This window comes from Phaseolus vulgaris, chromosome 10, assembly GCF_051622355.1.
Source record: "Phaseolus vulgaris cultivar YP4 chromosome 10, ASM5162235v1, whole genome shotgun sequence".
Lineage (NCBI taxonomy): Eukaryota > Viridiplantae > Streptophyta > Magnoliopsida > Fabales > Fabaceae > Phaseolus > Phaseolus vulgaris.
In genome coordinates this window covers 36992178-37017862 of record NC_143507.1, presented here as the reverse complement: position 1 = coordinate 37017862, position 25685 = coordinate 36992178, and the positions used below count along the sequence as shown (strand labels likewise).

Here is a 25685-nt window from a genome sequence, read left to right as displayed (position 1 = left end):
AAAATAATATGAAAGTAATCAATTAAAGTACTATAAAATATAAGCATCTAATTAGTAAATATATTTTATTAAAAATATACAGTGTTAAAAAATAATTTATTTAACCAAAAAGTAAAAATAATATTAAAAATGGTAAAACAAAATTGTTTATAATATATATATAATTAAAATATTTTTTATTACTTCATTTATTCTGAAAAATATATAATTTAAAATTAAACACCTCAAACTAGTTTTTATTATCTTAATATAAAATATTTTCTAATAATAAATAAAAGTAAAAAAATATTAGATATTTCAAAGGCAACATTTTATGTTATAACGAATAAAAAAAGATAATGTCATATTCAGAGAATTATTATTCACCATCAAACTATCACCTCGTTATTCATTAAAACTATTATATCTAAAAAAAACGATAGAAATATATTTTTCATATTTGAGAATAAAGTTATTAGTTTGTCTTAAATATATAGCAATACTAAACTTAAAAAAAAAAAAATTATATATTCATAAAAGATCATAACTATTTATCACATTAAATGATTTAGCGAGAACAACCTAATATTTTTGTTATATATAAACATTAGATTTACAAAAGAAATTAGAACAACAAAGAGATTTTTCATAAAAGAAAATCATACTTTTGTTTGGGTTGAATATAATATATTTACAAGTGTACATATATAAACTAATGAAATTTGTATTCTCTAAATGTAAACAATATTTTACATTTGTATTTCATTTAAATTTGTTTTATGTACAGTTTGTTAAAGTATGTTTAAATATTTATTTGATGAACTTCAATCTTAATAATTAATTATTTTCTATCAATAGCTAGTGATAAGTGAGAACATAAAAAAGATAACTAATTAATGCATAACAATACAATACAAAAGCTTGATAGATAGTTTCCTATAACTTACTAATTCAGAATTTTTTACCAACATAAATCTTATACATTAATTATTAAAATAACTAAATTTAAAAATATTATTAAAATAAATAATGTCAAAATGACACAATTTGAAATTAAAATTTAATTACACTAAAATTACATCATTTTATTAGTACCATTAATAAAATTGTAAAATTGTGTTAACCCAATTTATTTATTTTAATAATTTTTTAAAATTTTATGCAGATAGTTAACATATAAAACTATATTACTTTATTAAAATATATAGTTAATCACCAAATTTCATGCATCTTATTATCTTCAATAAAGATTATAAGAATTATAAATCACATAGAAAACATCAAATCAAAGGTTACTGCAAAATTTACTGAGATTGGACAGAGTTGATAGATGATATGAAAAGTAGATTCAGCCATCACTTGATTAAAAGTATTCCTTTAAACATGCAAAAGAAAAACAGCTATTACACATTTCACATTATAAATATACTATGTGACAGTAATTTAAGCTACAACTCAGATTATAAGTCCTCCATAATCTTCCACAAAAACAAATCAAAGACAAAAAAATTTCAATAGATCACAATTAATTCATGCAGCAGTTGTACTGCTACTGCATAAAACAGAGGAAATATAGTTTTAGTCTTTCACAACAAAATTATGTATATACATATGAATCATAAAGTTTGAGGAATTTAGAAAATGCATGTGTATCAAGATGAGTGTTTTTGTATGTAAAATTTCTAAAAGATTATCTAGAACCATCTAGTAGGTACTGTAATCTCTTTATTTTTTCAAAATATCTTAAATCTATATAGAATAGTGTAAAGTACAGTAGTCAAATTAATACAACCTAGAAACTGTTACTCTTGGTTAGAACAACAACTTTTTTTTAGCACTTATAAATAAATTGTAAAATTTAGCATTGTTGCAAGCTGTGTAACTCTGTCTTTCACAGCAAGTACCACAAAACAACCAACAACGTGTCTTGCAGCACTGTTCTCTGCAGATGAAAAGAAAAACTTCTATCACATCAAACACCTATTTAAAGTACAAAACATAGAACAGAAGAACTAATTTGAACAAGAATTAAAAAGACTAAGTTATATCTTTTTCAAAATAAGAACAAAAATCATGATATTTAGAAGAAATAGAAAACTGTTTAAACCTTAAAATATACTAACTTTATTTAGAAGAAACATATATCTAAACAAAGAGTTAACCAACCTAGTATCTTCTTTGAGATATGAAAAGTATATTAAGTTTGTTAAGTTACTATAATGGTGGATTAACTTAGCTCTAATGTAAGTCTTAGCTAGATATGAGAAATCACAGGTTGTAACCAAAGGTTCAACACTAAGTGACAAACTAAACCTCTTGAAAATTTTGTTCCTATTATGCAGTGTTTGTAATGTCTTCCATCATTATTTTGTTTGTTTGTTAGCCAAAATCTCTTTTGGTTATGAGAGACTTAGTGACAACTATATATTCATCTACCTACTTAATTATGCAGTTATATTGTTTACAGAAGATTAAAAAATGTAAGATTTTCTCTATTATTTCATTTCCTTTGCATGTTGGAATCTCATCTATAGCACTGACATAAATATTAACGTCAAGTGAACACCAGCCGTGAAATTTTTGAAAGGACCACATCGACAGTGATAACTTTTCTGACTTTCGTTAACATTAAAAACAGAAATATGTTTTCTAGGTTTCGGGAAGAGCACCATATCTTCTTGCCGCAGAAGAAAACATAAATATTTTAATTTCGGTGAGAAGTTGAAGATATTTGTATAGATAATTATTAGGTTCAATTTTGTAATATTCAAATTAATCATTATCAAATGCTAAGACTTAATATTAATCTCAAAGAATTAGACTTTGTCAAAAAAAGTTGAGTTTTTCATTATTAAAATGATACTTTTAGTTCAGAGCAAAATGCAATAAGATTTATTTCAATTGGAATTAACCCTTTATGCTTGATGCATGTTAAAAACAAACTACCCTATTCTTTTTTTGTACTTGTATAATGAGAGTTGTGATACAGATTTCAGAAATAGACAAAAAGTTCAGGGTCACATGCTACTTTAAGTGAGTTGTAATAGCTTCTAGTACAGTGTATTTATCATTTCTCACCATCTTTAACTAATAAATTACAGAGTTCTAACTAGTCTAGCTTGCAGAAGGCTCTTATGTCAGAAAGGAACAAAGTGAGATATTTGGAGACAGAGGGTTATGTGCACAATCTTAAAGCATCAGTCACAAGAGGAAACACCTTGTTAAGGTTCCATTTCTGTGGGACATAAACCCCATAGCACATATTGAGTGTCTCCTTTTCTATTTTAATGAAAACTTATAGATATTCATAGCAAATAAATAAAATATCTTTGTTAAGAAACATATTGCATATACTTGTCAGAATAGTGGCTCTTATCTTAAATGTTATCTTTGACTATTATCATTTTTATCATCTAAACTCATATCAGACAGTGCATAGAAAAATAGTCAACTGTTTAAGCCAAAACATGTGCTTTGTAAATAATAGTTTATATAATTTTAACAGCTTATAGCCATTTTTGCTTTCCAAACAATTTAGCTCATAAATAATCATGTTTCTTGAAACTCCAAAAAAAAAGACTAGTTTCAAGAGTAACGTGTAACCAACCTGTATGAAAATGCTGTCAAATATCAGATGCACAGAGTAATGAAAAAGACCCTACAATACAACTTGTACACTGAACAAAATTTCTAAAATTTTACAACATAGTGGAATTCATAATCTTATAGTCCATTCTAGTTCTACTTAAATGTGATATTGATAAGTTCAATACTTAGTTTTGTTGAAAGATTGATGCTCAGTTAAACACAGCAACAGTGCATTAAACACCTCTTACTCTCTGGACTTTGATATTTTCATTAAAACAAATCAAAATTTAGTCCTTTGTCTATACTACCAAAATTCATTCAAACTCTACAAAATGATTAGCAACTCAGACTTTGCAAAAATTTTCTCTTTATAAGGTTGTTTACTTCAACTTCTGTTTTGTAAGTTCTTCCCCTTTTGAAGTAGAACATAAACATGAGAAGTGGGGCCCAAGTCATTAGCTAGAAGCAAATGGATTCAGACAAACAATGGGCTCTTGCTCCGATGCCTAACAAGTGATGACTGAAAACAATTTTAGTTATGTCTGTCTCTTGTGCATGTAAGTTAAAGGTACAATCTTTATTTTTATTTACTAAAGATGACTTGTTTGTGTGTTAAAATTGTTTAAATCCAAATTGAACCCACACTTCTAGCACCCCAGTACAATGACTTTGCTCCTTGCTCTCTTTAAAAGCACAACACAATTCATTCTGACAGTATTTTAATCTTCTTTAAGTTCATTCACTGGTTTCCCGTAACCAACCCTCTCTTTGTTCCTCTTCTTCCCTAAAAAACCAAACACCCCTCAACCAAAACAAGCATGAAGAAGTTCAATCTAATACTTAGTAAGTGCAAGAGTTTGTCAAGGCATCTGGGAAGATCTTCATCAATTAATAGCCTAAGGTCCAAGTTTGTTAAGGAAGATTCATGGAAAGTGCATGACATGCAAGAAGATGAACCTTGTGAGACTATACTTGTTGGCAGCACAAGAAAACAGTATGTGATCAGCTCCAAGTATCTGAATAACTCTCTTCTGAAAGCTCTCATCAACCAGTCAAATCAAGAGGGAAATGATAAAAGTGTTTTGATTATCAACTGTGAGGTGGTTCTCTTTGATCATCTGTTATGGATGCTAGAAAATGCAGATCCTATGTTTGATTCTGACTCTTTGGAGGAATTGGCTGAATTTTATGTGTTTTAAGGGTTTTCAAAGTTTTAGTTGCATGCAGAAGCCTAATGTATGTAAGTGTATGTTGGGTTGTGCTTGCATTCTGCAAAATGTCTAGTTTTGTTGAGAGTCATCTTTATTTTCTTGGTCTTCACCTCTATGGTGCCTTCAACTGTTCTGTAATTGCATAGTTGATTTCTGTCCTAACTCAGTGTTTTCAAGTGTCATGTGTTTGATTAATGCAATAAAACTGGTTTTTAGGTAAGTGATGCAGGTGCATGGCTCTACGGGAGAGGGTAACATATCATAACACTAAGAATCACAAAACTACTCTTGTATATCTACAGTCTTGCAACATCTAGGAAAATTTTATTGAAAGTCAAAATACAAAGATTAAAACAAGTTAAAATTAATATAGCAAATTGATTAATAATTAGAAGGGGGTTATGATGTTTATTTTTTAAAGATCATAATGAAAATCAGTTATATGACTGTAAAACTACTCACAATACATTTAGACTCTCTCCTTAATTATTCAGTAGAATTAAAATAACTATTATTTGTATCTTTCTTGAATCCTGATGGAAAAAGATTTATCACTTTTTCATTTGAATGAAAGAATAAGAAATGTGAAAAGTTAAAAAAAGAAGAGAAAGGTACAGTTAGACTAAGAGGGATGTTATAAATAAATTATTTATAGAAATGTATGGTGATTTTTTGGTAGTCAATTTTTTTAATGTGAAGACTTTATAAAAGGTATATATAAAGAAATGAAAAATGTTAAAATGATGTTTCCCTAAGCTACCCCATTAACACACAACTACCTCTCTCCAGAAGATAGAGTGCAGCAAACGTGGATACCAGGTGAAAGATGACTAACTGCATGGAAGTGTGGTTTAAACTTAGATTCATGTTTTCTTACCAAAGATAAAGACTAGTTTCATATCATGTCACATACTTTCTGAATAATGGACAAGATCACTGAACATGTTCACAGCTATAGTTTCACTGCTCTATTTATCCTTTTTTGGTATATGGGTAAAACTTGTTTTTCTTGCAATTTAATAGATACTTAAAATTCAAATTTTTATATTGACCCTTGAATATATTTTCTTGTGTCATTTATATTTAACAAATCAAATAAGACTAAGAAAATTTAATTCAACTGCTTATTGTTTTTGTTAGGTCATTCTGTCATAATAGAGAATATTATAGGGTTAATAAAATGTGAAGAACAAGAGAATATCATTTTAACTTTTCTGACAATTTAGCCGTTTTTTGTAAATTCCATATTTGTGCCTCCAGAATGAAGATTTTATATTTTAAAATAACATTCTCATAATAAAAATATAAATTGATATTGCTGAGCAGGGAGAAAATTTGGCCATTTTTGTGGAAATGATAAAGCCACACACTTTAAATAGGGACACCACCAATTCACAAAGAGATTTATTACAAATTTTACACCGAACTACAGACACAAACTCCATGCAAGTACTGTAAAAATTAAAATGTATTTATAATCCAAACAACTCAAAGATAAGTAACTCCTTAATCCCAAACAATTACAATATGAAACCTATAAACTTCCAAGGTTTGTGTTGTTTTTGTCCCCAAGTTGAAACAAAAGCAAAGGCAATTGCACAAAACACACTTATCTATTAAAATACATGAGAGCATATGAATTAATATCACTTTACATGGATTCTTTATGGATTCATGTTGAAACAGACAGCTAGTACTAGTACATTGAAATAAGTACAACTAGGAAGTTGTTTATAATCAATCCATGGAGAAACATCTTTTAATTTAATAACAAAATTTGCCCAAAAAGGGATTACACAAGTTGCATGACCACTCAGTCTATCCTAAAATTTTCATGGATTCATTTGATTCATTCATCTGCCGCATTAATACACTCACCAACAGTTATATGATCTCATCTTCTTCTAAACTTCTTGGATGATTTTCCATCCTTCAGACCCAAGTACTTGTTGATATCTTCCCCATCATTATCTTCTTCACCCCTCTGTTTCTTCTTCCCTTCAGTCTTCTTCATTTTCTACACAAGCAAACAAACAAACATTTGAGTACTTTCTACTATAATATATAAATCACATAAAATTTGGCTGGTGTCAAATCCTTTATCATATTTAATTCCAGGAGTAATGTCTGCACATACTCAACTCATACAAAACAAGTTGCTTTTGTTTGTTGTACAATGATACTAGATCCTATGACCTACTGCATTACTACCCAAACAGGTTTTTTTACCACTATTGGCTGCTCTCAGAAACTGAATAATACCTGAAAACTGTAACCAATAAAAACTAAATTTAACTAGGGCAACCTCCAACAAGATCTCTCATGTTAATTTTGTTATGCTTCTAAGAAGAAATAGACAGACAAAATAGACTAAATATAACAGCTTAATACAAAATATGACCTTGGCAGCTAATCTTTTGGCTTCACTAACACGTTTTTCCAAAAGGAGAACTTCCTCTTCTTGTGAAGGATACTCTGGTAGCTTTTTTCCTGAAGTATACATGTATATTTCTCAATCTCTGAGATACTTTTGTTCCTTAAAATGTTAAAGCAGAGACCACTTAGCCATATACTACTACTCACCTATAAGCTATTTGAATGTATCACTCCAATTCATACTGATTTACAAGGGAAATGGCAACTCCAGAGCGTCCTGCACGAGCAGTTCTTCCCACGTGATGTATATAATTCTGTAGCTAACAAGGTTAGGAATCCAGCGAATATAAAAATGAAAAATTTGAAGAAGTTGATCTGTTTCCATGACTTGAAGTTGTAACCAGATTTCATTCATGCAATTAATTTGGGGAGGGGCATAAATATAAAGTTACTGGCTATGTAACACAAACCTCACCTTATAAGCTGGTTTTATCAGCAAGCAAGTTCTGCCTCAAACAAACTAGTCAAGCAGAGGGATATGGGTTTATTGAGTTTACCAGTCGTGCCGGTGCTGAGAGAATCCTTCAAACATACAACGGAACCATTATGCCAAATCGTGGTCAGAACTTCAGATTGAACTGGGCTTCTTTTAGTGCGTAGGATAGGACTATATTATATAGGTGGTCCGATAACAACCCGATAGTAGGTGACTCGATAAGCCCAACAAACACTCGCTAGGATAGACTCGAAATGACTCTGATACCATATTAAGAAGTGGACTTTAAGCCTAACTCAACCTCATAAAACCGGCTTGTAAGGTGAGGTTCGCACCCATTTATATACTATGAAATGTCCTATCTCTAGTCGATGTGGGATCTCCAACACACCCCCTAACGTCGAGGCTACCAACTCGTGCGTGAGACTATATATTATGAGTGGTCCGATAATAACCCGATAGCGGGTGGCCAGATAAGCCTAACAAACACTTTTCAATATGGTATCAGAGTCTATCCTATCTATGATACTTGTTTTGGTTCCTACTTTAATTGTCTTATTCAGAAAAAACTTGGCTCTTCTTTTACCTTCCTATGATTGCTATTACAGAAAAAAACGAAAAATTGGGGCAGAACTTGCTTAGGTATATCCTATTTGTTGTTGTTGTTGTTGAGGAGGTTGGTAATTTGCATAGCCTGGATAACTGCCATACTTATTGGGGTCTTGTCCAGCAGGAGCATAACAATAATTTTCATAACCCTGCACAGCATATCCATAGTAACCACCACTGCCATTCCACTGATTTGCATCTAGTTGGGCCTGTTTGTTTGAAGGACTTTGACTGCATGAAAACTATGGTTATGCTCCTGCTGGACAAGACCCCAATTTGTATGGCAGTTATCCGAGCTATGCAAATTACCAACCTCCTCAGCAACAACAGCAAATAGGATATAGCTAAGCAAGTTCTGCCTCAATTTTCTGTTCTTTCTGTAATCCTATCCTATCTATGATACTTGTTTTGGTTCCTACTCTAATTGTCTCATTGAGAACAAACTTGGCTCTTCTTTTACTTTCCTATGATTGCTACGAAGTTTTATGTTGTATCCATTAAATATTGCTTTGATACCATTATTAGGAAGTGGACTTTAAGTCCACTTTTCAATAAAACTGATTACTCAATGAAGTGTAAAGCATGATCCAAGAAAGATTTATAACTATTACAGGTGCCTGTAGGTACATTCCTAACTTTCCCTTGTGTTGTTTGAGTTGCCTCTTGCAAGGAGGAAATTGTATTTAGAACTTTGGTGCATATATGGCCAGAAGCTAAAAGCTGGGAAAAAAACGAAAAAAGAAAGTCAAATCATTGCCAAGACATATTGAACAAGAATTTTGAATTCCAAATCAGTTGGATCAATGTTCATTGTATTATAGCCCAATTAATCTCTTCAATATATAGATAGTACACCTCTAGAGGGGAAATATAAATAATATTATCCTATCCTATTCACCATGATGAGGCTTGTTCTTTCTAGTTAACCAACCATGACATTAGAGACTCATAAGCCTGACCACACCTTGGCTTTGAGGAAGAGAATAATGGATGAAGTTAAAAACTACAAGATCAGCTTAACAAAGTTGGAGTCTGTGATAGGACAATCCTCTTAAAATTTTCGTAAGTAACTACAAATATTTTTAAGTTTTCAAAACATTCAAAACATGGTATTTCATCAATCATTTCCTTTGCACGGACTAGGAGCTAAGTTTTACCAAGGACCATAACTATATTAAAGTGTGTTAAAGGAACCATGTGAACCATGCTAAACAACTTAACATGCTAACCATGTGAAACCAAACATGCTAAAAACAACAGAAGGAAAATCAACAATAGGAATTCATTCCAGCAATAAAATAAATCTTTTTATGCTAATACTCTAACATAATTGGAATTGGATAGCTTACCAACTACAAAACATTTATATTCATGGTAGTAGTTTAAGAAAACAAGAACAAAACCAATCATATCTCTATGCAAGAGAAATCACATAATTAACGCAATGTTTATGAAATATTCTGACCAATAACAATTTATTTTCAGCAAGAAAGAAAATAAATAAATGGAGCACTTGGGTAACTCCAACCCGTATACATAACCTGTAAAATATACAAAGGAGAACTAAAAGAAAAAAACAAACAAACAAAGTTACTATCCAAACCAGATAGAAAGACTAGGAAAACCATACCTAGCTAAACTTAGATGCATACCCTCATTTGAAGTTAAGAAAGACATCCCAATCTTACCTAATGCAAAGCTACGCTTGCAATAAATAAACTTAAGGCACCACAAATAAGGCACTTCCCTGCTTAAGCTCTAAGCCTCTAACAGCACCTAATGTGAATATGAGGCTACAAAATATCCACCTACACACATAAAAGGGATATCGCATACAACACTCAACACAAACATGTTTTTATAAAATTATGGGATATGACGATTTACAAAACATCTGGCAGCTCTAACAAATAATGTGTAAGATAAGTCAGTAATTGATTTAGAAACAAACAATAAAAAAAATGCATTTCTTCAATGAAACATTAGTGATATATTTTGCATACATATTCTTGATTAAATTTTGGGTCTCACTCAACTATTACCTAACTGTATCCAAGTACAACAAACAAATAAAATCAAAAGGATGCTTACAGGAGTGATAATTCTACGGGCTGTTCGCTCGATGAGGCCTTAATTTGATGAATACCCACTCTCCAACTTCAAATGTAAGAGACCTTTTTTTTTTATCAGCATACTTTTCATCTGCTGTTGAGCAAGCAACAAATGATGTTTCAATTGTCTCAAAGCCTCATCTCTATCCACCAACTCATGTGCTACAACCTCCACCCTTGTCTCTCTATGCGGGAATTGTATCAACGGAGGGGGTTTTCGCCCATACGCTGCCTCAAAAGGAGTGGTCTCTGTAGATCCATGAAAGGTAGTGTTATACCACAACTCAACCCATGACACCCAATATGACCAAGTTTTCGGTTGCTATGAAGCAAAACACCACAAGTATGCTTCCAAACACCCATTCACTACCTCTGTTTCCAGATGATATCAAGAGCTCATTTTTAATGTTGTGCCCTGTAACCAAAACAACTCCTTCCAGAACAGACCGATGAACACAAGATCCCTATCACTCACAATGGATTGAGGTAGCCATGTAGTCGAACTACCTCTTTAGCAAATATCTCCGTTACCTTTCTAGAGGTGTAAAGGTGTTTAAGTGGAATGAAGTGCCCATATTTGGACAACTTGTTCACTACTACAAAAATCACTTCATATCCTTTTGATTTTGGGAGTCCGTGATGAATTCTATTGAAATATCCTCCCAAATCTAATCTGGAATGGGAAGTGGTTGTAATAATCCCGCAGGGGAAGATGCTGAATATTTCTGCCGCTGACATACATCACACCCCTTGACAAAATCCTGCATTGTTTTCTTGTTTTCTTCATCCCGGCCCAGTATAAATTTCTAGCCACCCTCCTATAGGTTCTTAAGACCCCAGAATGTCCCCTAGCCCAGCTGAAGACAAATGAAATTTAGTTAGCATGTCGGGTATTAGAGTGGAATTGGCGACTAAAACCAGCCTACCTTGGTAGAACAACACTTCTTGCTGAAAGCGGAATCCAAGCCTGGAGTTTGACTCTTTCTGGAGGTCTTGTATGACCTGTTGCAAAAAAGGATCAAATTCCACCTCTCTTTGTACCTGCTGTTGATGCAGCCAAATTGGAGAAGTGAATTCTCTAACTCCCCTTCTTCATACCTACAGAGCAATGAATTTGCAACTTTTTTTTCTGGTCCCGGCTTGTATACGACTTCAAAATAATAGCTCAAATGCTTTGCTATCAGTTATGTTGGTTAGTAGTAACGTTCATTGTTGTACTAGATACTTATCTGGTACAGTCACCTTATTTAATTCCCTTTAGTCCACACATAAATGCCAAGAAGCATCCTTCTTCTCAACCGAAATGACCGGACTGAAGAAAGCACTATACCTTGTTGCAGCATCTCATCCATATGTCTCAATTTCATCCTTATGGTGATATGGGCAACGATAAGGTCGAAACACTCACGGGTCTAGCCTCCTTATGCAACTCAATTGAATGAACAATGTCTCGGGATGGTGGTAAACCATTTGGCTCCTTAAATACTTCACAGGGATTGTGCTAGTACTAAGTGAATTTCAGCCTGTTGCCTCTCGAATAGTTGTTGTTCTTCTCTAGGTTCAGAATCCATCACATTGTCCTGCGTTAAACTGTACAATTATGTTGTTTGTTCTGCTATTTGCCTCTTCTACTTTCTTGGGTATCCCCTTGGTCTCTGACCTGCAGTTCCCCATTCTAACAAAAATTGATTGTCATATATTCCCAATCAAAGGTTACTTTACCAAATCTATGTAGCCAAGCCACCCCCAGAATCATGTCCAGGTTCCCTAATTCCAGCATATACACATCCACCTTCGTGTGGAACACCCCAAATTGAACTTCCATTTCCCTGCATTTGCCTCTCATAGCTACATGATGCCCATATCCTAGCCTCACTCCCATGGGCTTACCTTGTTCTACTTCAATTTCAAGAACCGACACCACCTGCGGATAAATGAAATTGTGGTTGCATTGCCACTGTCAATTAGGACCAGCACCAAGACGCCCTTCACCTTGCCCTCTAGTCGTAATGTTGATGGGGAATCTTACAAACTTGGTTAGTAGGTTTACAGTTTGATATAAAACTATCCCTAAAAGGTTTACAGTTCATAACAGAAAACTACCCCTAAATGGCCCCATCCAGCTGTTGCCCAAGCTTAATGATAGATCGCAGACCTGCTATCATTAAGCTAGGCAGTTTTGAACTTTTGAATGCTATTGGAGATTTTTAGATGCAGATTATCATTGCCAGCTTCTCCAACTTTTCCATTCAGCCTTTTCATCAAATACATTGCTGGATGTCCTTGGTAGCAAGTATGTGAATTTCCGTATGCTGTGAAGAGATTTATATATGTCCAAGAAATTTTCATCTCTAACATTACTGGATGTACTTGGTAGCTGGTATGACTAATGGAACTATGAGAAAAAGGTAATGTATAAGCAAAGCACAATAAATAAACTAGTTTCTTTTTTAGTAGCAAATTCCAACCTGACATTCAGATTCAAGCAAACAGCCCTATTGAGTGAGTGTGCGCATATTAATGCATGTGTACTCTGTACATGATCTAAAAGGAACAATGATAGATACAGACAGGGTGGCATCGAGCTTTGCTTTTCAGGATGACTTTACCACTGCTTGCTGACCCTTGAGTACATCCCTTAACCTAGCAAAGATGGTCTTAGATAACTATGGAGCGCCAGAAGAAAAAGATAAATTAGTTTCCCAGCTGGGGTTTCATTTTCACATTGTAAGTCCAAGCCAATCATGCTAAGATCAATTCTTATTTCAGCATACATAACACGTTCAGCACACAAAATGAAAGACAATAGGTACTTACCGGAGCAAATGAATGCATCCCACCATCAGGTAGCAAGGCCATCCTTGGCCATTTCAGTTAGCACATTCAAAACAGTGTCCATGTTAAAAAAAAATTCAGGTTGCACAATGAGAAACTCTTTTTAGAGAAAAAATATGAATTATAATAGAGGTAAAAAAAATAGTCATATTACAAAAAATAAATCAGTATTTATATAAAAAAATTTAAAAAATAATTATTAAATCAACATCAATTTAAAATGTTTGACTTTTGTGTTAAATAATAATAAAATAAAGTAATGACAAAGTTGAATCTTGACAAGATTAGACTTTGGCTCAATAGTTTAAGTTTGAGAGAAAAAAAAATCCAATTACATTAATGTGCTTACATGAGATATACAGTGTGAATAATAATAATCACTAACTGAAATAGTAGTGTAAAATATTTAACGAAGTACCACTATAGAGGAAATATTTGCCATTATGCCAACAACAAAGAAATATCACAGGAGTCACACTTTCATGAGAGTGGTTTACAGTGCTCTACAAATTTTAGCCCTCAAACTAATTTTGTGTTTATTTCGGTAAACCATTCCATCCCATATTCCTTCTCCTTTCCACAGAATTGTCGACCACCATACTATAATCTTCTAATCATTGTCGTTGCCATTGTCATCCTCCTAGTCCACTTTTAAGGAAACCACCATTCCAGAAATCCCTTATAGTCTAATAGAACACCAAGATAATGGAAACCACCATTCCAGAAACCCCTTATAGTCGAATAGAACACCAGTCACTGATACTTGTGGAGCCAGTCACTGATACCTGTGGAGGGATGTGATGTTGAGAATGACAACAGTCATAGAGATAAAGAAAGCAAGTTATATGGTTGACAATGGCCACTGCAAAAAATCACCAAAATTAGTTCAGATGTAGAGAAGGAGAGAATTTGGTCAAATTAGTTTAGATGTGGAGAGGAGAAGAATTTGGTCTGAAGGATGCGTTATAATGATATTAATTTATAAACACAAATGCGATTAATGATAGACCACATATCATGCTAATGCACCTTAAAACCCATCCTGTAAAAACTTCAAATGCATATCTAAATGGGCATTTTGTGTGATACTACTTTGTTCGCTCAAAGATCAAAAGCCCTGTAGGATCTTTTTGATTAATGAAAGAAAAAAAAAGCAGATGTAATTTCATTCATTTCTCTATATCAATATGAAACTACATTAAGTAATCTTTACCTAAATGATATATATATTAGATACCATACAACAAAAAAGACCATGAAGCTTTTGCAGCAGTTGCAACTTGGAATTGCTCACAAGATAGCAGCTCAAGGGTGAAGAATCTGGTCAACAAGAATCTCTGGAAGCTTTTTAGTAGCTTCTGCAAGTATCAATACGTGAATTCAAAATACATGGTACATGTGCCACTCAATAATATAGGAAATACCAAGAAGCTAATCTGGAAGTTCCTCATGTGCAAAATAAGCTCACATCCAACATCTGCCACTGATTTGCCATTTGGTGTTTGCAGCTTAAATCGCTCTGCCTTGTATGCAGAAAGGATATTTTCTTCATCAGGTAGGTTATGGCTAACTTTCAGGAGTGATCTGCAAAAATTCATCTGAAAGGTTGAAGATACAATCAAATGACAGCTTCCAAGAATTTTTTTTGAAGAAAACTAGTTACAATCCAGATAAAACCTGTCTCGATGAGATAAATGATGGAACTAAAATCCTTCATTACTTTTTAGCAGTAAACCTATAATGTAGTTAATGACCTACCAACTATAGTCACTTATTCAACTGCTATACAAGATCTTGTCACTCTACAAGAATATCTCAAAATGGTGTCAAACTGAGCTAACCATATGTAAAGCAAATAACAAACTCTACCTTCATGTATGGACAAGTTGCACAACCACCATGAATGGAACAGCCCTCCCCACTAGCTATTCCTGGTACCATAGGAGGTCTGATATCACCCACTTTGGCAGAATGAACACCTGAGGATAAACTTGAGGATGTTTTTGAGATTGAGTCGCCAGAAACTGGAAAGACTATTTCAACAGTAACTTTTGCTTTTTCAGAAGAGGACTTCGCAGGCTCCAACAAACTACAAACTGTAGCCACAATTGAAGTCACCACCATCCCAGATTCTCTTCCTAAAACAAATTGGAGATGATCATTTATATTTCTATCCAAAGCTTCCTGAACCCGATCCTCTATGAAATTCAAAATAGTGTAGTGGAGCCTACTGTGCCCATTCCCCTTCTCTGTTCCATTGCCAATGAAAACATCTCTCCAGGAACCTCAAAATGAGCAGTGAGAAACGCATCACCATACATTTCTTTTATATTCTCCACAACTTCATGGCCAAATAAATGGTGAACAATGCATGCTCCATCCTGGAGCCAAGTTAGGAAAGCATATATAATATGAAGTACAGAACCATAGTACTAGTACTAGCCTACTAAAATAAAACACATAAACTAGCAGATGATAAACGAATACAATACAAGCCATATTTTATACAAGGAAAATTCAAACTTCTACAAAAAAATTGCAGAAAACAGAGAACGAAAACCACAATAGTGTTAAATTTCTCTCCAAGTCTGACGTTGCATAAACCCAACACAGGGAAAAGAAAGGTGAAATTATTTAACAAAGCATATAACAACTTAAGTGAAAGAAATTATGAGAGGGAAATTTATAATAAGAATGAGATATCATACTAACATACTGAGTATATCATTGCCACGTAAATGGCGCACATCTAAACCCAAACGAATTAGATTCTTTCTAAATGTGTAAAAGATCTAACCACAAAAATAGTGAAATCCAGGTAATAATGATCTAATAGAGTTTTGATTGTGCTTGGGATGTATAGCAGCAATCTCTTCATCAGTCATCTTTGTCATTTGTTGGAACAATTCTTTAAGGTTTGCACCCATGTAAGAATCAGGTCCGTACCATATGCTCAAATCTGGAACTTGAGCAAATGCCTGCATAAATATGGACACATTATTTAAAGAAAAAATTAAATGGGCTTGGTGACGATCATCATATGATGTTTTCGTATGATCATTACAATGTCAAAGAGTAATAAGAAAGGTTTGTATCCGACCAACCTGTAGGATAGTTAGGACAACATTTGATGAAGTACTGGTTATTGTAGGCACTGCACAAGCTCATGAGCAAATGCCTTTGTCTCTAACTTAGTGTTAATGTATATGACATGCAAAGACGTAGACCTGGAAAGCCGAAAGATATTCCATGTAAGTAGCAGTAGCTGCAGCATCAGCCAGAGAACAGCCAATTTGCTCATTTGACATCCGATACAAAGGAACCTACAAGTATTTATCCGAAGAAAAATTAAGGACTAAGGATTAACACAACCCAGATACTGAATTTTACTAATACGGTTTACTGTAGCACATCCGACCTGCTTCATACAAACCAAACCATTCACCAATATTTATAAATGGTTTACTGCAGAACATACGACCTGCTTCATACAAACCAAACCATTCACCAATGTTTATAAATAGGAAACCTAACTTAATAGAGTCCATCTTCTAGATAGCCTTCACTTGTCATTACATATTTCACCTGCTGATGGCTATCTTCAAAATAGAAAAAAAAAAAAACAAGAGAAATGCACTAAAACCAGGATGGCACGCACATTTTCTGACATAAAATCCATACCTAACACTGTTATGAACTGGCATCCAGCTTTTGCCATTTAACCCCAGTATCTGCCATGACCAGTGAATCAGATATATGGATATGTGGCCATTGCTTCTGAGCAGCAGTTAAAATGCCTTGGACCTCAGGATCCATGTAAAAGTGTGCAGCAACACCAATGTTCTTCTCCTTCAGCACATTGACTAGTTCATTAACTTTTAGCTCATTAGGGAAAAGATATTTTGCCTGCAGTGAAGCTAGAACAAAATTAGGAGAACTTAGGTCACAACTCCAAGAAATTATGGCATTTGTGGTGGGCATAATTTGTGGTGAGCATGTCCTTTCAGAGAAGAACTAGTTGAACGGATAAATTAAGCATGTAACATAATGTTTTAAATTGAAGTTCGTTAACAAAAACAAAGAGGAAAAAGAAAAAAATCCCAAAAATTACTAAAGGCCAAAATTGTGTGGACAGTGACTAACAAGTCAGTATGTACAGCTTAACAGTACCTACATACATCACCATCCTTATTCCTTGGTTGACATGTCATGCACATTTTAAAAAAACATCTCATTAAACCAAAGCACCACCAAAGATATGCGCAGGAAGTTTTTGGTACAGCTACTTTCATCAAATACAGCGAAAGTGTTTTACAAAGATCTTAAGATGATAGTGTTTTTCAATACAACTAATTAATAGTAAGATGTAACAAGTGGAAAACACCATTTTATGTAGTTGATGTGTTGGATGCACAGTACAAGAAATTTTGCGGGAAAGAAAGGGGAAGAAAGGAAGGAATAGAAAGTTTGTGGTAGATAAGAGACTAAGCAAGAGGGAGAAAGAAAAAAGAAAGAAAAAGTTGTTCCTTATTTAACTTGTAACATATAACTTATTTAAGAATCATTAAAATTTGCTTCTTCCACTTCATCTTTCCTTTTTTCTTGTTATGTGACAATTACTATTGAACAGATAGTGTTCAGTAGTTAATTTTTTCCATCGCCGCCACGAAGTTAAGCAGGCGCTCAACCCTCTCTCTCGGCTCCGGCAGCGACCGGAACTCCGCCGCGAGGTGTTCGAGCTTTGACGGAACGACGAGCTTCGAGGTGGTGAGCTCGGAGCAGGAAATGACAGGGCTTGGTTTGACCGAACTTGAACGGCGTCGGAGGCATTCAAAGGGTTTATGTAACGAAAGGTGTGGTTTGAGGGGTTTTGGACGGTGAAGGGTTTTCGGTTTACATGATGATTTTCATCAATGCATAGTACTTACATTCTTGGACTCATAAGAAGCTCATTAGTTCCATCGAGTTGTTGTCTTCATTATTAGCTAAAGATGGTGAGAAATGAGAAATACACGGTACCAAAAGCTACTACAACTTACTTAAAGGTAGCATGTTACACTGAAATTTGTTTCTAGCATTCTTCATCAAGCATAAAAGGTTAATTCCAGTAGAAATAAATCTTATTGCATTATGCTCTGAAGTAAAAGTATCATTTTAATAATGGAAAAAACTCAAACTTTTTGACAAAGTCTAATTGTTTGAGTTTAATATTAAATCTTAGCATTAGAAAATGATTAGTTTGAATGTTATAAAACTGGACCTAATAATTACATATAGTAATAAATGTACCTTCAACTTCTAACCAAAATTAAAATACTTATGTTTTCTTCTGTGGTAACAAGATATGGAGCTCTTCCCGAAACCTAGAGAACAACTTTCGGTTTTGAATGTTATAATACTATATTCATAATTTCTAATATGATCATTTAACTTGTGTCACATAAATATTAGAAATAAGAAATAACTTGATAGCTGTAAAAATTTGGAAGATAGAAATATTACATAGATGAGCATTAACACAAAGGAAAAACTTGATGCACCTCAGTAAATACTCCATGGACGGTAAATGAGTGTTATTATACCTTCTATCATACTGCAACAAAAAATATTTACAGTTCCAAAGTAAAATTATTGGAAGACTACAGCACAACTTATAACTAAACAATCAGTAGGTTATCACCCCCTAAACTGGGAAGTGCCTTGGTTCCAATCACCAAGGACTGCATGGTTTGAAACTTCACAGAACTTTCTATCAGAGTCCTCTGATCATGCTGACGAATCACCGGAAGGGTATTTCATCTTAATGTCAGATTCATGCTCTGCTGCAAATGCTAAAGTTGACAAGAATGCCTTTTGACCTGAGTTTGATGCATGCTTATGATAACCAGATTTTAGGTGTTCAGAAGACTGGATTGAAACAAAAGGACTTGGTGTGGCTGAGGTTTTATCTGGAAACTTTGATTTCATTCCTTCTGTCACAGATTGATTTTTTCCTAAAATCTCATTTAAGAATATATCAGTCAGTGATACACTTTGTTTTGTCCTGTCACTAGCTTTGTTGTAGTTGTTCTTGTTTAGGGAAGAATTAGCCTTCTCAGGCAAACCAAAATTGAGTAACTGAGGCAACTTGAAACCATTTTCTGTACTCACATTGGGACGAATATGACTTTTAAAGCCACAGACAGAGCCGTTGCCAAAAGAAAGAAAGTTTACTCCTTTTGGTGTCACAGATGGCAATTTCTCAGCAATCTCCACCTTGTTTTGAGTTTTTTCAAATGCACTTTGATCTTTGTGGGTCCCTGCTTGTAAAGGACTTTCCTTGATTGTTACCGTGCCTTGTTTAAGTGCAGAAGGGCTGGGTGTTAATTTTGCAAGATTGATGAAACTAATTCCTTTAGGTGGTGTCTGTTTTTGTGCAGTGTTTGTCACCTTATGTTCAACATTGATGCGAGAATGAATTCCTGAAGAGCGAGTTAAGCGGTTTTGCTGGACAGAACAAGAGACATGATTATTGCTAAGAGGTGTACTGGAATTTGCATTTCCTGACTGAACAGTAGACAACACTGGTCTGCATATGTTTGAAGGAGTAGGGATATCTTCTTTGGATGCTACCTGCATCAGAAAATTCCCATTTTAATCTTTGAGAATAGTTATATAGTTCAGATGCACGCATGCATATAAAAATTAAGATTGATATCAAGTTTATATTAAGTCTATCGATGCAGTCATTTAAAACAAGCGAAATGAAGTGACATAGGATGTAGTACCTGGTGTGAAAAAAGGCAAGTTTCACCTCTTCTACAAGAGCCTTGGGATACAATATTGTTACAAGGATATTTTGAGAGCTCATGATCAAATGGGCAATCATCGCCTTTCATGCAAGAGTGAAGAGCAAAGTAACTACATGGCTGCAATTTCAAAATCAATAGAAGGTCTTGTGAATTTCTCCTGGTTCTTGTTACAATTTCTGGGGGGAAAATGACAGTGAGCAAATTTTTAAAATGGCCAATACCTTGGATTTTGTTAGAGGCACTACATCATGTGAGAACTGACACTTGTCACCCTGCCAAATTTGTTTAGGAATAAGGCGAGAGAAAAGAAGCAAATCATTAGATATTTTCTCATGAATATCATGTATACAACTATATTGCAGAAACTGCCAAAACACAATATTAGTACAATAATGATATGGGCTACTTTAACATAAACATACCAAACAAATTATGGAAATTCAAATATCACATAATAAAACATTGAAAATGAAGAACTTGCACAGGATTTTTTTATCTAACATTCAATATGGAATTTTTTTTCATAACTAACAAATATTACATTTTACCTAAAAGTACGAGAGAATGTAATAAAAGTGAAATTAAATGGAGTTGACGAAAAGTCATTTAGTCACTGACTTAAAACGCTACATATACTGTCAGCACTAAACAAAGTCAGTACAAGTGGCTGGACAGCTCCAACAGAAAGAAATACAGTGAGTGATATATAAAAGAAAACAAAGGAAAATACAACAGAATGATACTCAAGAAGAGAATTCTCTTACATTACCACATTTATATATAGTATAAATGAACTTCATGCAAGTTCTGATAAAAAGAAGTGAAATATATCAATTATCTCTTAAATCACAAATAAATGAAGTATCAACACCCGAATAACAAACAATTGTATGTGTTGTGCAATTAATCACAACAATAAAAATAAAAAACAATAAAGATGGTATATTCCATATATGTATGAAGTAAAAAATACCTCATGGCACCTTCCCACAAGATAATGGCGACAATGTGACACAACTTTTGGTTTCTGTACATACTTCTGCAACTGCAAACTTTTAATACCTAGTTCTCTGTTTTTTGCTGCTCTCTTCATTCTAAATGCCATCTACAAAATAAAGTTTTGCCAAATAAAAGAAATAAGTGAGATGCTGAAAACATACAGATTTATTCTTCACAAATAACAGGAATATTAATTAACTGATGTTGCAATGACTTCAAAAGAGGTTAACTTCACAATCTTCATAATTCATATAAAAAGTTAACAATATATAGCACCCAGAAAGAGAATCAATAACAAAATAGTAGTAGAATACCTTCTTTTTTTCTTTCTTTCCACCACGCTTGCTCCTTTTACTAGCATTCACCAACTGCAATATACAATAAAAAATTAGCAAAAGGAAATTACATGTAACTAGTTATCATTACACAGTCAGTCCACATCGTAGAACTCCGCATAAGGTGTCAAAAGCTAAGGTTGAACATATAATTCTCATCGTATTTCTGATTTAGTTAATTTTTCCCCAAAACTCAAGTAGGAAAAATAAATGGGGAACTGAAAACCATATAGACTTTGGATATAAAAATACAACAATGTGATTTCAATTTTTTTTTCATCGTTTGAAAGGGAGGGGCGAGCCTAAAAGAATTTTCAACTTACTAAAGTAAATATAACAAAAGTAAGAAACATCATTGAATTAAACCAGCATTACATACTAACAAAAATTAGACAGTAGGAAAATAAAATGAAGCTTAACATAATCAACAAGAACAATTATACAACTTCAAGAAAAGAAAAATTATCAATAATATTAGAAGAATACCTTCGTTTTATCTTCCTTTTTACATTCAAAAGTTTCTTCAGAAATTGCTACTTCAACTCTGCATGCAATTCCTTTGTTGCCACCAGTTCTAGGCTCCACTTGTCTACTATTATTGCCATCTTGAAGTGAATTTAACATAGAGGAAGTAGACTCACAACCTTTTTCCTTTTCTTGATTCTTAATCATAGAAGGATATATCACATTTCTAGTAACATTTACAGACTTCTGAACTTCATCTACCTGCATCTGCCGCAAAGCATCTGCAGAAGACACATCAAATGAACTGTCATCCTTTCCCAAGTCTCCAGAAATTTCTCCCTCTTCCATGTCTACTTGAGAATCCATTAACCCAACTTCACAGCCATCATTATGTTTCTCATCAAATCCAGCATTCAAGGGGATTAAATCACTATCGCAAATAAGATCTTCAGTTCCTTTCATAACCAGTTCAAACTCATTTATTAACTTCTGCTCCTTATCAAAACCAATTACTTGGTTAGACGTGTCCTCTATTGCCATCATATGTTCTATATCATCTAGGACCATATTGTTGGAAGTAAAATCCGTATTCTTGTCTCCAACCCCCTTATTGAGCTCCTGAACCTCCAGTATATCCTTCTGGCTTATAGGATCCAAAAAATCAGAATCAACAACTTCAGAGCCCTTAGGCTCCTTTTCTTGGTTTACTCCATCCATTCTACCACTGCCATTATCTTTAAAAAGGGAAAAATTATTTTTTTCTGGTAAGTAAATATGTGAGCACACATTAAATTGAAACCAACAGCAAATTGATAAACTCAAATTCCTAACACAAGTGTAAACTTAAAAAAAAGGAACCCTTTCGATTTAAATTTACCAAAATTTGAAAACACTGAATTGATACAACATCAAATAAATAAGAAGAACATAGAATCATTGAAACTACCAACAGATTAAACCATAACCCCAGCCTAATCTTAAAAACCTTTAAATTTAAATTACTAAACCAAATAGGAACTAAATTCAAAAGGAAAAACATTTTTTTTCTAAAAATTCCCTTTTAATATTATTTTACCAAAAAATTAAATAAACTAAATTTAACAGCATTCATATAATTGAGAAATGGAAAATTAGATTGAAAAACAAAAAATTAATCTGTAGCCATACATCAAAGCTCAAAGTGTCAAACATAATCTCCAGTTCATAGAAGCATATAATAATGAAAAAACTGATAGAAATTAAAACAAAAAGAAAGAAGGTAGGCTTTTGAAATTGAAACACATACCAGGAATGTTGAAGGGTTGAGTTGGAGTTTCATGTGAAGAGTTGTACTCAGCAAGGTGAGAGAGGAGGTGAACAAGGGCATGGTAAGTGTTGCTACGCAAGTGGGATCGTTGGTAAGGAGGGAAAGCCATTGCAAGTGGATAGGGTTTTGAGGTATTCAATAAGATTCCTTCACTGCAAATCAGAAAAGCTTTCAAATTGACATAAAAATCTCTTCCATTCAAACTCCTACACACTATAACTCCAATTTATTGTTCCTAGTAAAATGATTCCCATCAATGCTTTCCTAGTTCATGTCATTAAAATTGTTTGGATCCAAATTGAACCCATTAATGTAGCTGTCTCACCCTTAAAATAATGCTATATTTACCAAACAAATATTTATAATCTTTCATAAAAATGATTGACTAATACGCAATAAAGTATATATGATCAACATAAGTCCTTTTATTGTTAGGTACCTTTTATTTGCCAATGATTAACACTTCTTCTTGCTTCCTTTTCCGCTGTGAAGTAGCTACCAACTACACAAACAGCACCACGATGGAGACCACTGAGATTAGAGAGACACACTTAGCCAGCAAACATAAATTCTCCAACATTTGATATCATATTTTAGTGGACTAACCTAAATACCTAACAATGTTTAAATATCATATTTTAATGGACTAACCTAAATACCTATCAAGGTTTAATCTCAATACTCAATCTCATGTTTTGCTTGATTTTTTCTTTAACAAGCCAAACACATGTATCAGTATCACATTTCACAAGTACTATTCAAAACATCAAAATAAAACATCCTCAGACATTCTCAGTGTTGTGGTGTTTCAAAACATAAACCTTCAATAAACCCAAGAGAATTGCACTAAAATTTGAAGAAAAGAAAGAATACAGTTTCCTTTAGGAAGTTGGGTTCAGATTGTTAAAGGGGAAGAAATCAATCATTTATCTAAAGGAGTTCTTCGTCCACAAGAGGATTTAAACTAAAACAAATGGCTTTAACTTGTTCAGAACCAATCAGGCTTTCGTCACAGTCAAAGGCTTTAACAGTTACATGCAATGCTAATATGTAGCAGAAAGGAATAATAGCACAAATATATGCTGTAATTGGTGATCAAATAGGACAAGTGCTTTCCTCAGCACATTTTTCATGAAAGTTGTACAAATTGACAGTGGTGAATGGTGATGCTTTTCATTTTCAATATGTCCACACAGTTTCAAATCAGAATTTTATATTATCTGATGTGATAGATGAAAGAGTGTTAATTATGTTCACAAAGCAGCAGGCAAGGAATTTGGCCTTGGATCGGACAGATTCTAGCGATATTATGGTAATCAATCAAATCCCTTTTTTTATTTATTCCCAAGCAAATCCTGTGAAACTTAAGTTTGCTTAAGAACTTCACAGTATCCACCGAGCAGAGTATCTACCCCGAGAAAAAAAAAAGCAACCCCATCCCCTATATGCAACGATGGGTACAGCTATAGTGAATATAACACGATCAAATAAGACATTGCATCAAAGAGCTCTGAAGTTAACAAGGCCACTAAAATATACAGGTCGAAAGCTTCCAACACGTGTTCAGAAAAGACATTGCAAAAAAGAACGGATCTTTAAGTGAAAATGTACTCCTTCAAAGAGCCCGTTGTTGTCATGTGGAAATTAAAAGGGAAGGCGATAAGAGAAAGGGTTACCTGGATTGAGAAAGGGCTTCGTTCGTTTGGGAATTGGTCAGGGGCCAAAATAGGGCTCGTCGGAGACAATAACAGCTTCACACCTTCAGAGGTGACTCCTTCAAAGCATCGGCGACGGCGGCGTCGGAGTCTGGATCTTCGTTGCCGGCGACTACCGTTCGTCGAGGATGATTATGGGTCTGGGGGTAGGAGAAAGAGGGCACGTGGCATATTTATGTGAATTACAAAAAATTAGATATTAGGGTTTGTTTGGGTTCTTCATATTTAAAAGCCGTCATTGACACACTCTTCACTCATCGCAACTTGGATCAAGGTATTATCTCAAAAACCCTAAATTATTCGTTTTTTTTTTCTCTGCAGTGTGGTATGATCAAATTCTCCATCGCTACGTTCTTTCTGATTCACCTTCATTCACCATTCACGCGCCTCTTTTAGTTTTACTTATATCTTTATTTTATTTAATGGAATATCAGAACGCGAAACGAACGAAATTACGATCCTTTGTTGTGGCAGAAGCGAATTGGGAATGGGCTGGATATGGGCCACGGTGGAGGATTTGGGCCGAAACAGGGCCCGAGTGCTGTCGCTTTATCGGCAAATTCTGCGGAGCCTGAATTCGCCGGCGCTGCCGCTGAGCTTCGCGGCAAGGCTGGCGAAGAAGGCGGAGGTGCGAGCAATGTTCTGGGTGGGTTCCGATGAACGGTCAGTGCACAACATTTGTGACCTAATCGACGCTGCAGAGTACTCTCTCTCCTTTCTCAGGAAAGGCCAATTGCCTCCTCGTCACATTAACTGAACAATGCTCACATGGTTTTTGATTTTGAATGTAGATACATTTTAGTGTAGTGTATGTATAATTGATATCTCTAAATTGACAACTTTTGGAGCAATCATTCGTATTTTTCTCC

The 25685-nt window shown here is 33.9% G+C and overlaps 3 protein-coding genes, 1 long non-coding RNA gene and 1 pseudogene across 6 annotated transcripts; 2 read left to right on the top strand and 3 right to left on the bottom strand.

The window, feature by feature from the left end:
• The first annotated feature begins 4013 nt into the window (after positions 1–4013).
• On the top strand, positions 4014–4998 carry LOC137817984 (auxin-responsive protein SAUR78). Its single transcript, XM_068621210.2, has one exon. The coding sequence runs from the start codon at positions 4386–4388 to the stop codon at positions 4764–4766; it is 381 nt and encodes a 126-aa protein (XP_068477311.1). The 5' UTR covers positions 4014–4385; the 3' UTR covers positions 4767–4998.
• Positions 4999–6356: 1358 nt separating this feature from the next.
• Positions 6357–13361, bottom strand: LOC150024771 (uncharacterized). The gene is made up of 4 exons (XR_016516213.1): positions 10351–13361; positions 7362–8979; positions 7180–7268; positions 6357–6795 (listed from the first exon to the last, which is right to left on the bottom strand). It is a non-coding gene; the product is annotated as an uncharacterized LOC150024771 (long non-coding RNA).
• A 147-nt stretch (positions 13362–13508) lies between these two features.
• Positions 13509–16528, bottom strand: LOC137817983 (quinolinate synthase, chloroplastic-like; annotated as a pseudogene). Its single transcript, XR_016516212.1, has 5 exons — positions 16310–16528; positions 16009–16183; positions 15075–15591; positions 14419–14803; positions 13509–14067 (listed from the first exon to the last, which is right to left on the bottom strand). The product of XR_016516212.1 is annotated as a quinolinate synthase, chloroplastic-like (transcript).
• Positions 16529–17562: 1034 nt separating this feature from the next.
• EMB1789 (CCCH-type zinc finger family protein) lies at positions 17563–24918 on the bottom strand. Of its 2 annotated transcripts, none has more exons than XM_068621503.2 (9): positions 24778–24918; positions 23541–23632; positions 23081–23253; positions 21817–22529; positions 21310–21363; positions 20970–21101; positions 20218–20268; positions 19973–20113; positions 17563–19817 (listed from the first exon to the last, which is right to left on the bottom strand). In XM_068621503.2, the coding sequence occupies exons 3-9, from the start codon at positions 23208–23210 to the stop codon at positions 18972–18974; spliced, it is 2067 nt and encodes a 688-aa protein (XP_068477604.1). In that variant the 5' UTR covers positions 23211–23253; positions 23541–23632; positions 24778–24918; the 3' UTR covers positions 17563–18971. The 2 variants fall into 2 exon arrangements, with proteins under 2 accessions (XP_068477604.1, XP_068477603.1); XM_068621502.2 differs by having other exon boundaries at positions 23541–23603.
• A 385-nt stretch (positions 24919–25303) lies between these two features.
• On the top strand, positions 25304–25685 carry LOC137818214 (uncharacterized). Its single transcript, XM_068621504.1, has one exon. It carries the CDS (start codon positions 25304–25306, stop codon positions 25571–25573), a length of 270 nt encoding a protein of 89 aa, XP_068477605.1. The 3' UTR covers positions 25574–25685.

Excerpts from the sequence above, each read along its gene's own strand:
- EMB1789 (XM_068621503.2), bottom strand. The coding sequence starts at position 23,210 with ATGGCTTTCCCTCCTTACCAACGATCCCACTTGCGTAGCAACACTTAC. Across the intron at positions 21,364-21,816 it reads AAAAGGAAGATAAAACGAAG|TTGGTGAATGCTAGTAAAAG; the intron begins GTATTCTTCTAA and ends TGTATATTGCAG. Across the intron at positions 21,102-21,309 it reads GAAAGAAAGAAAAAAAGAAG|ATGGCATTTAGAATGAAGAG; the intron begins GTATTCTACTAC and ends TTTATTTTGTAG.
- LOC137817984 (XM_068621210.2), top strand. The coding sequence starts at position 4,386 with ATGAAGAAGTTCAATCTAATACTTAGTAAGTGCAAGAGTTTGTCAAGG.
- LOC137818214 (XM_068621504.1), top strand. The coding sequence starts at position 25,304 with ATGGGCTGGATATGGGCCACGGTGGAGGATTTGGGCCGAAACAGGGCC.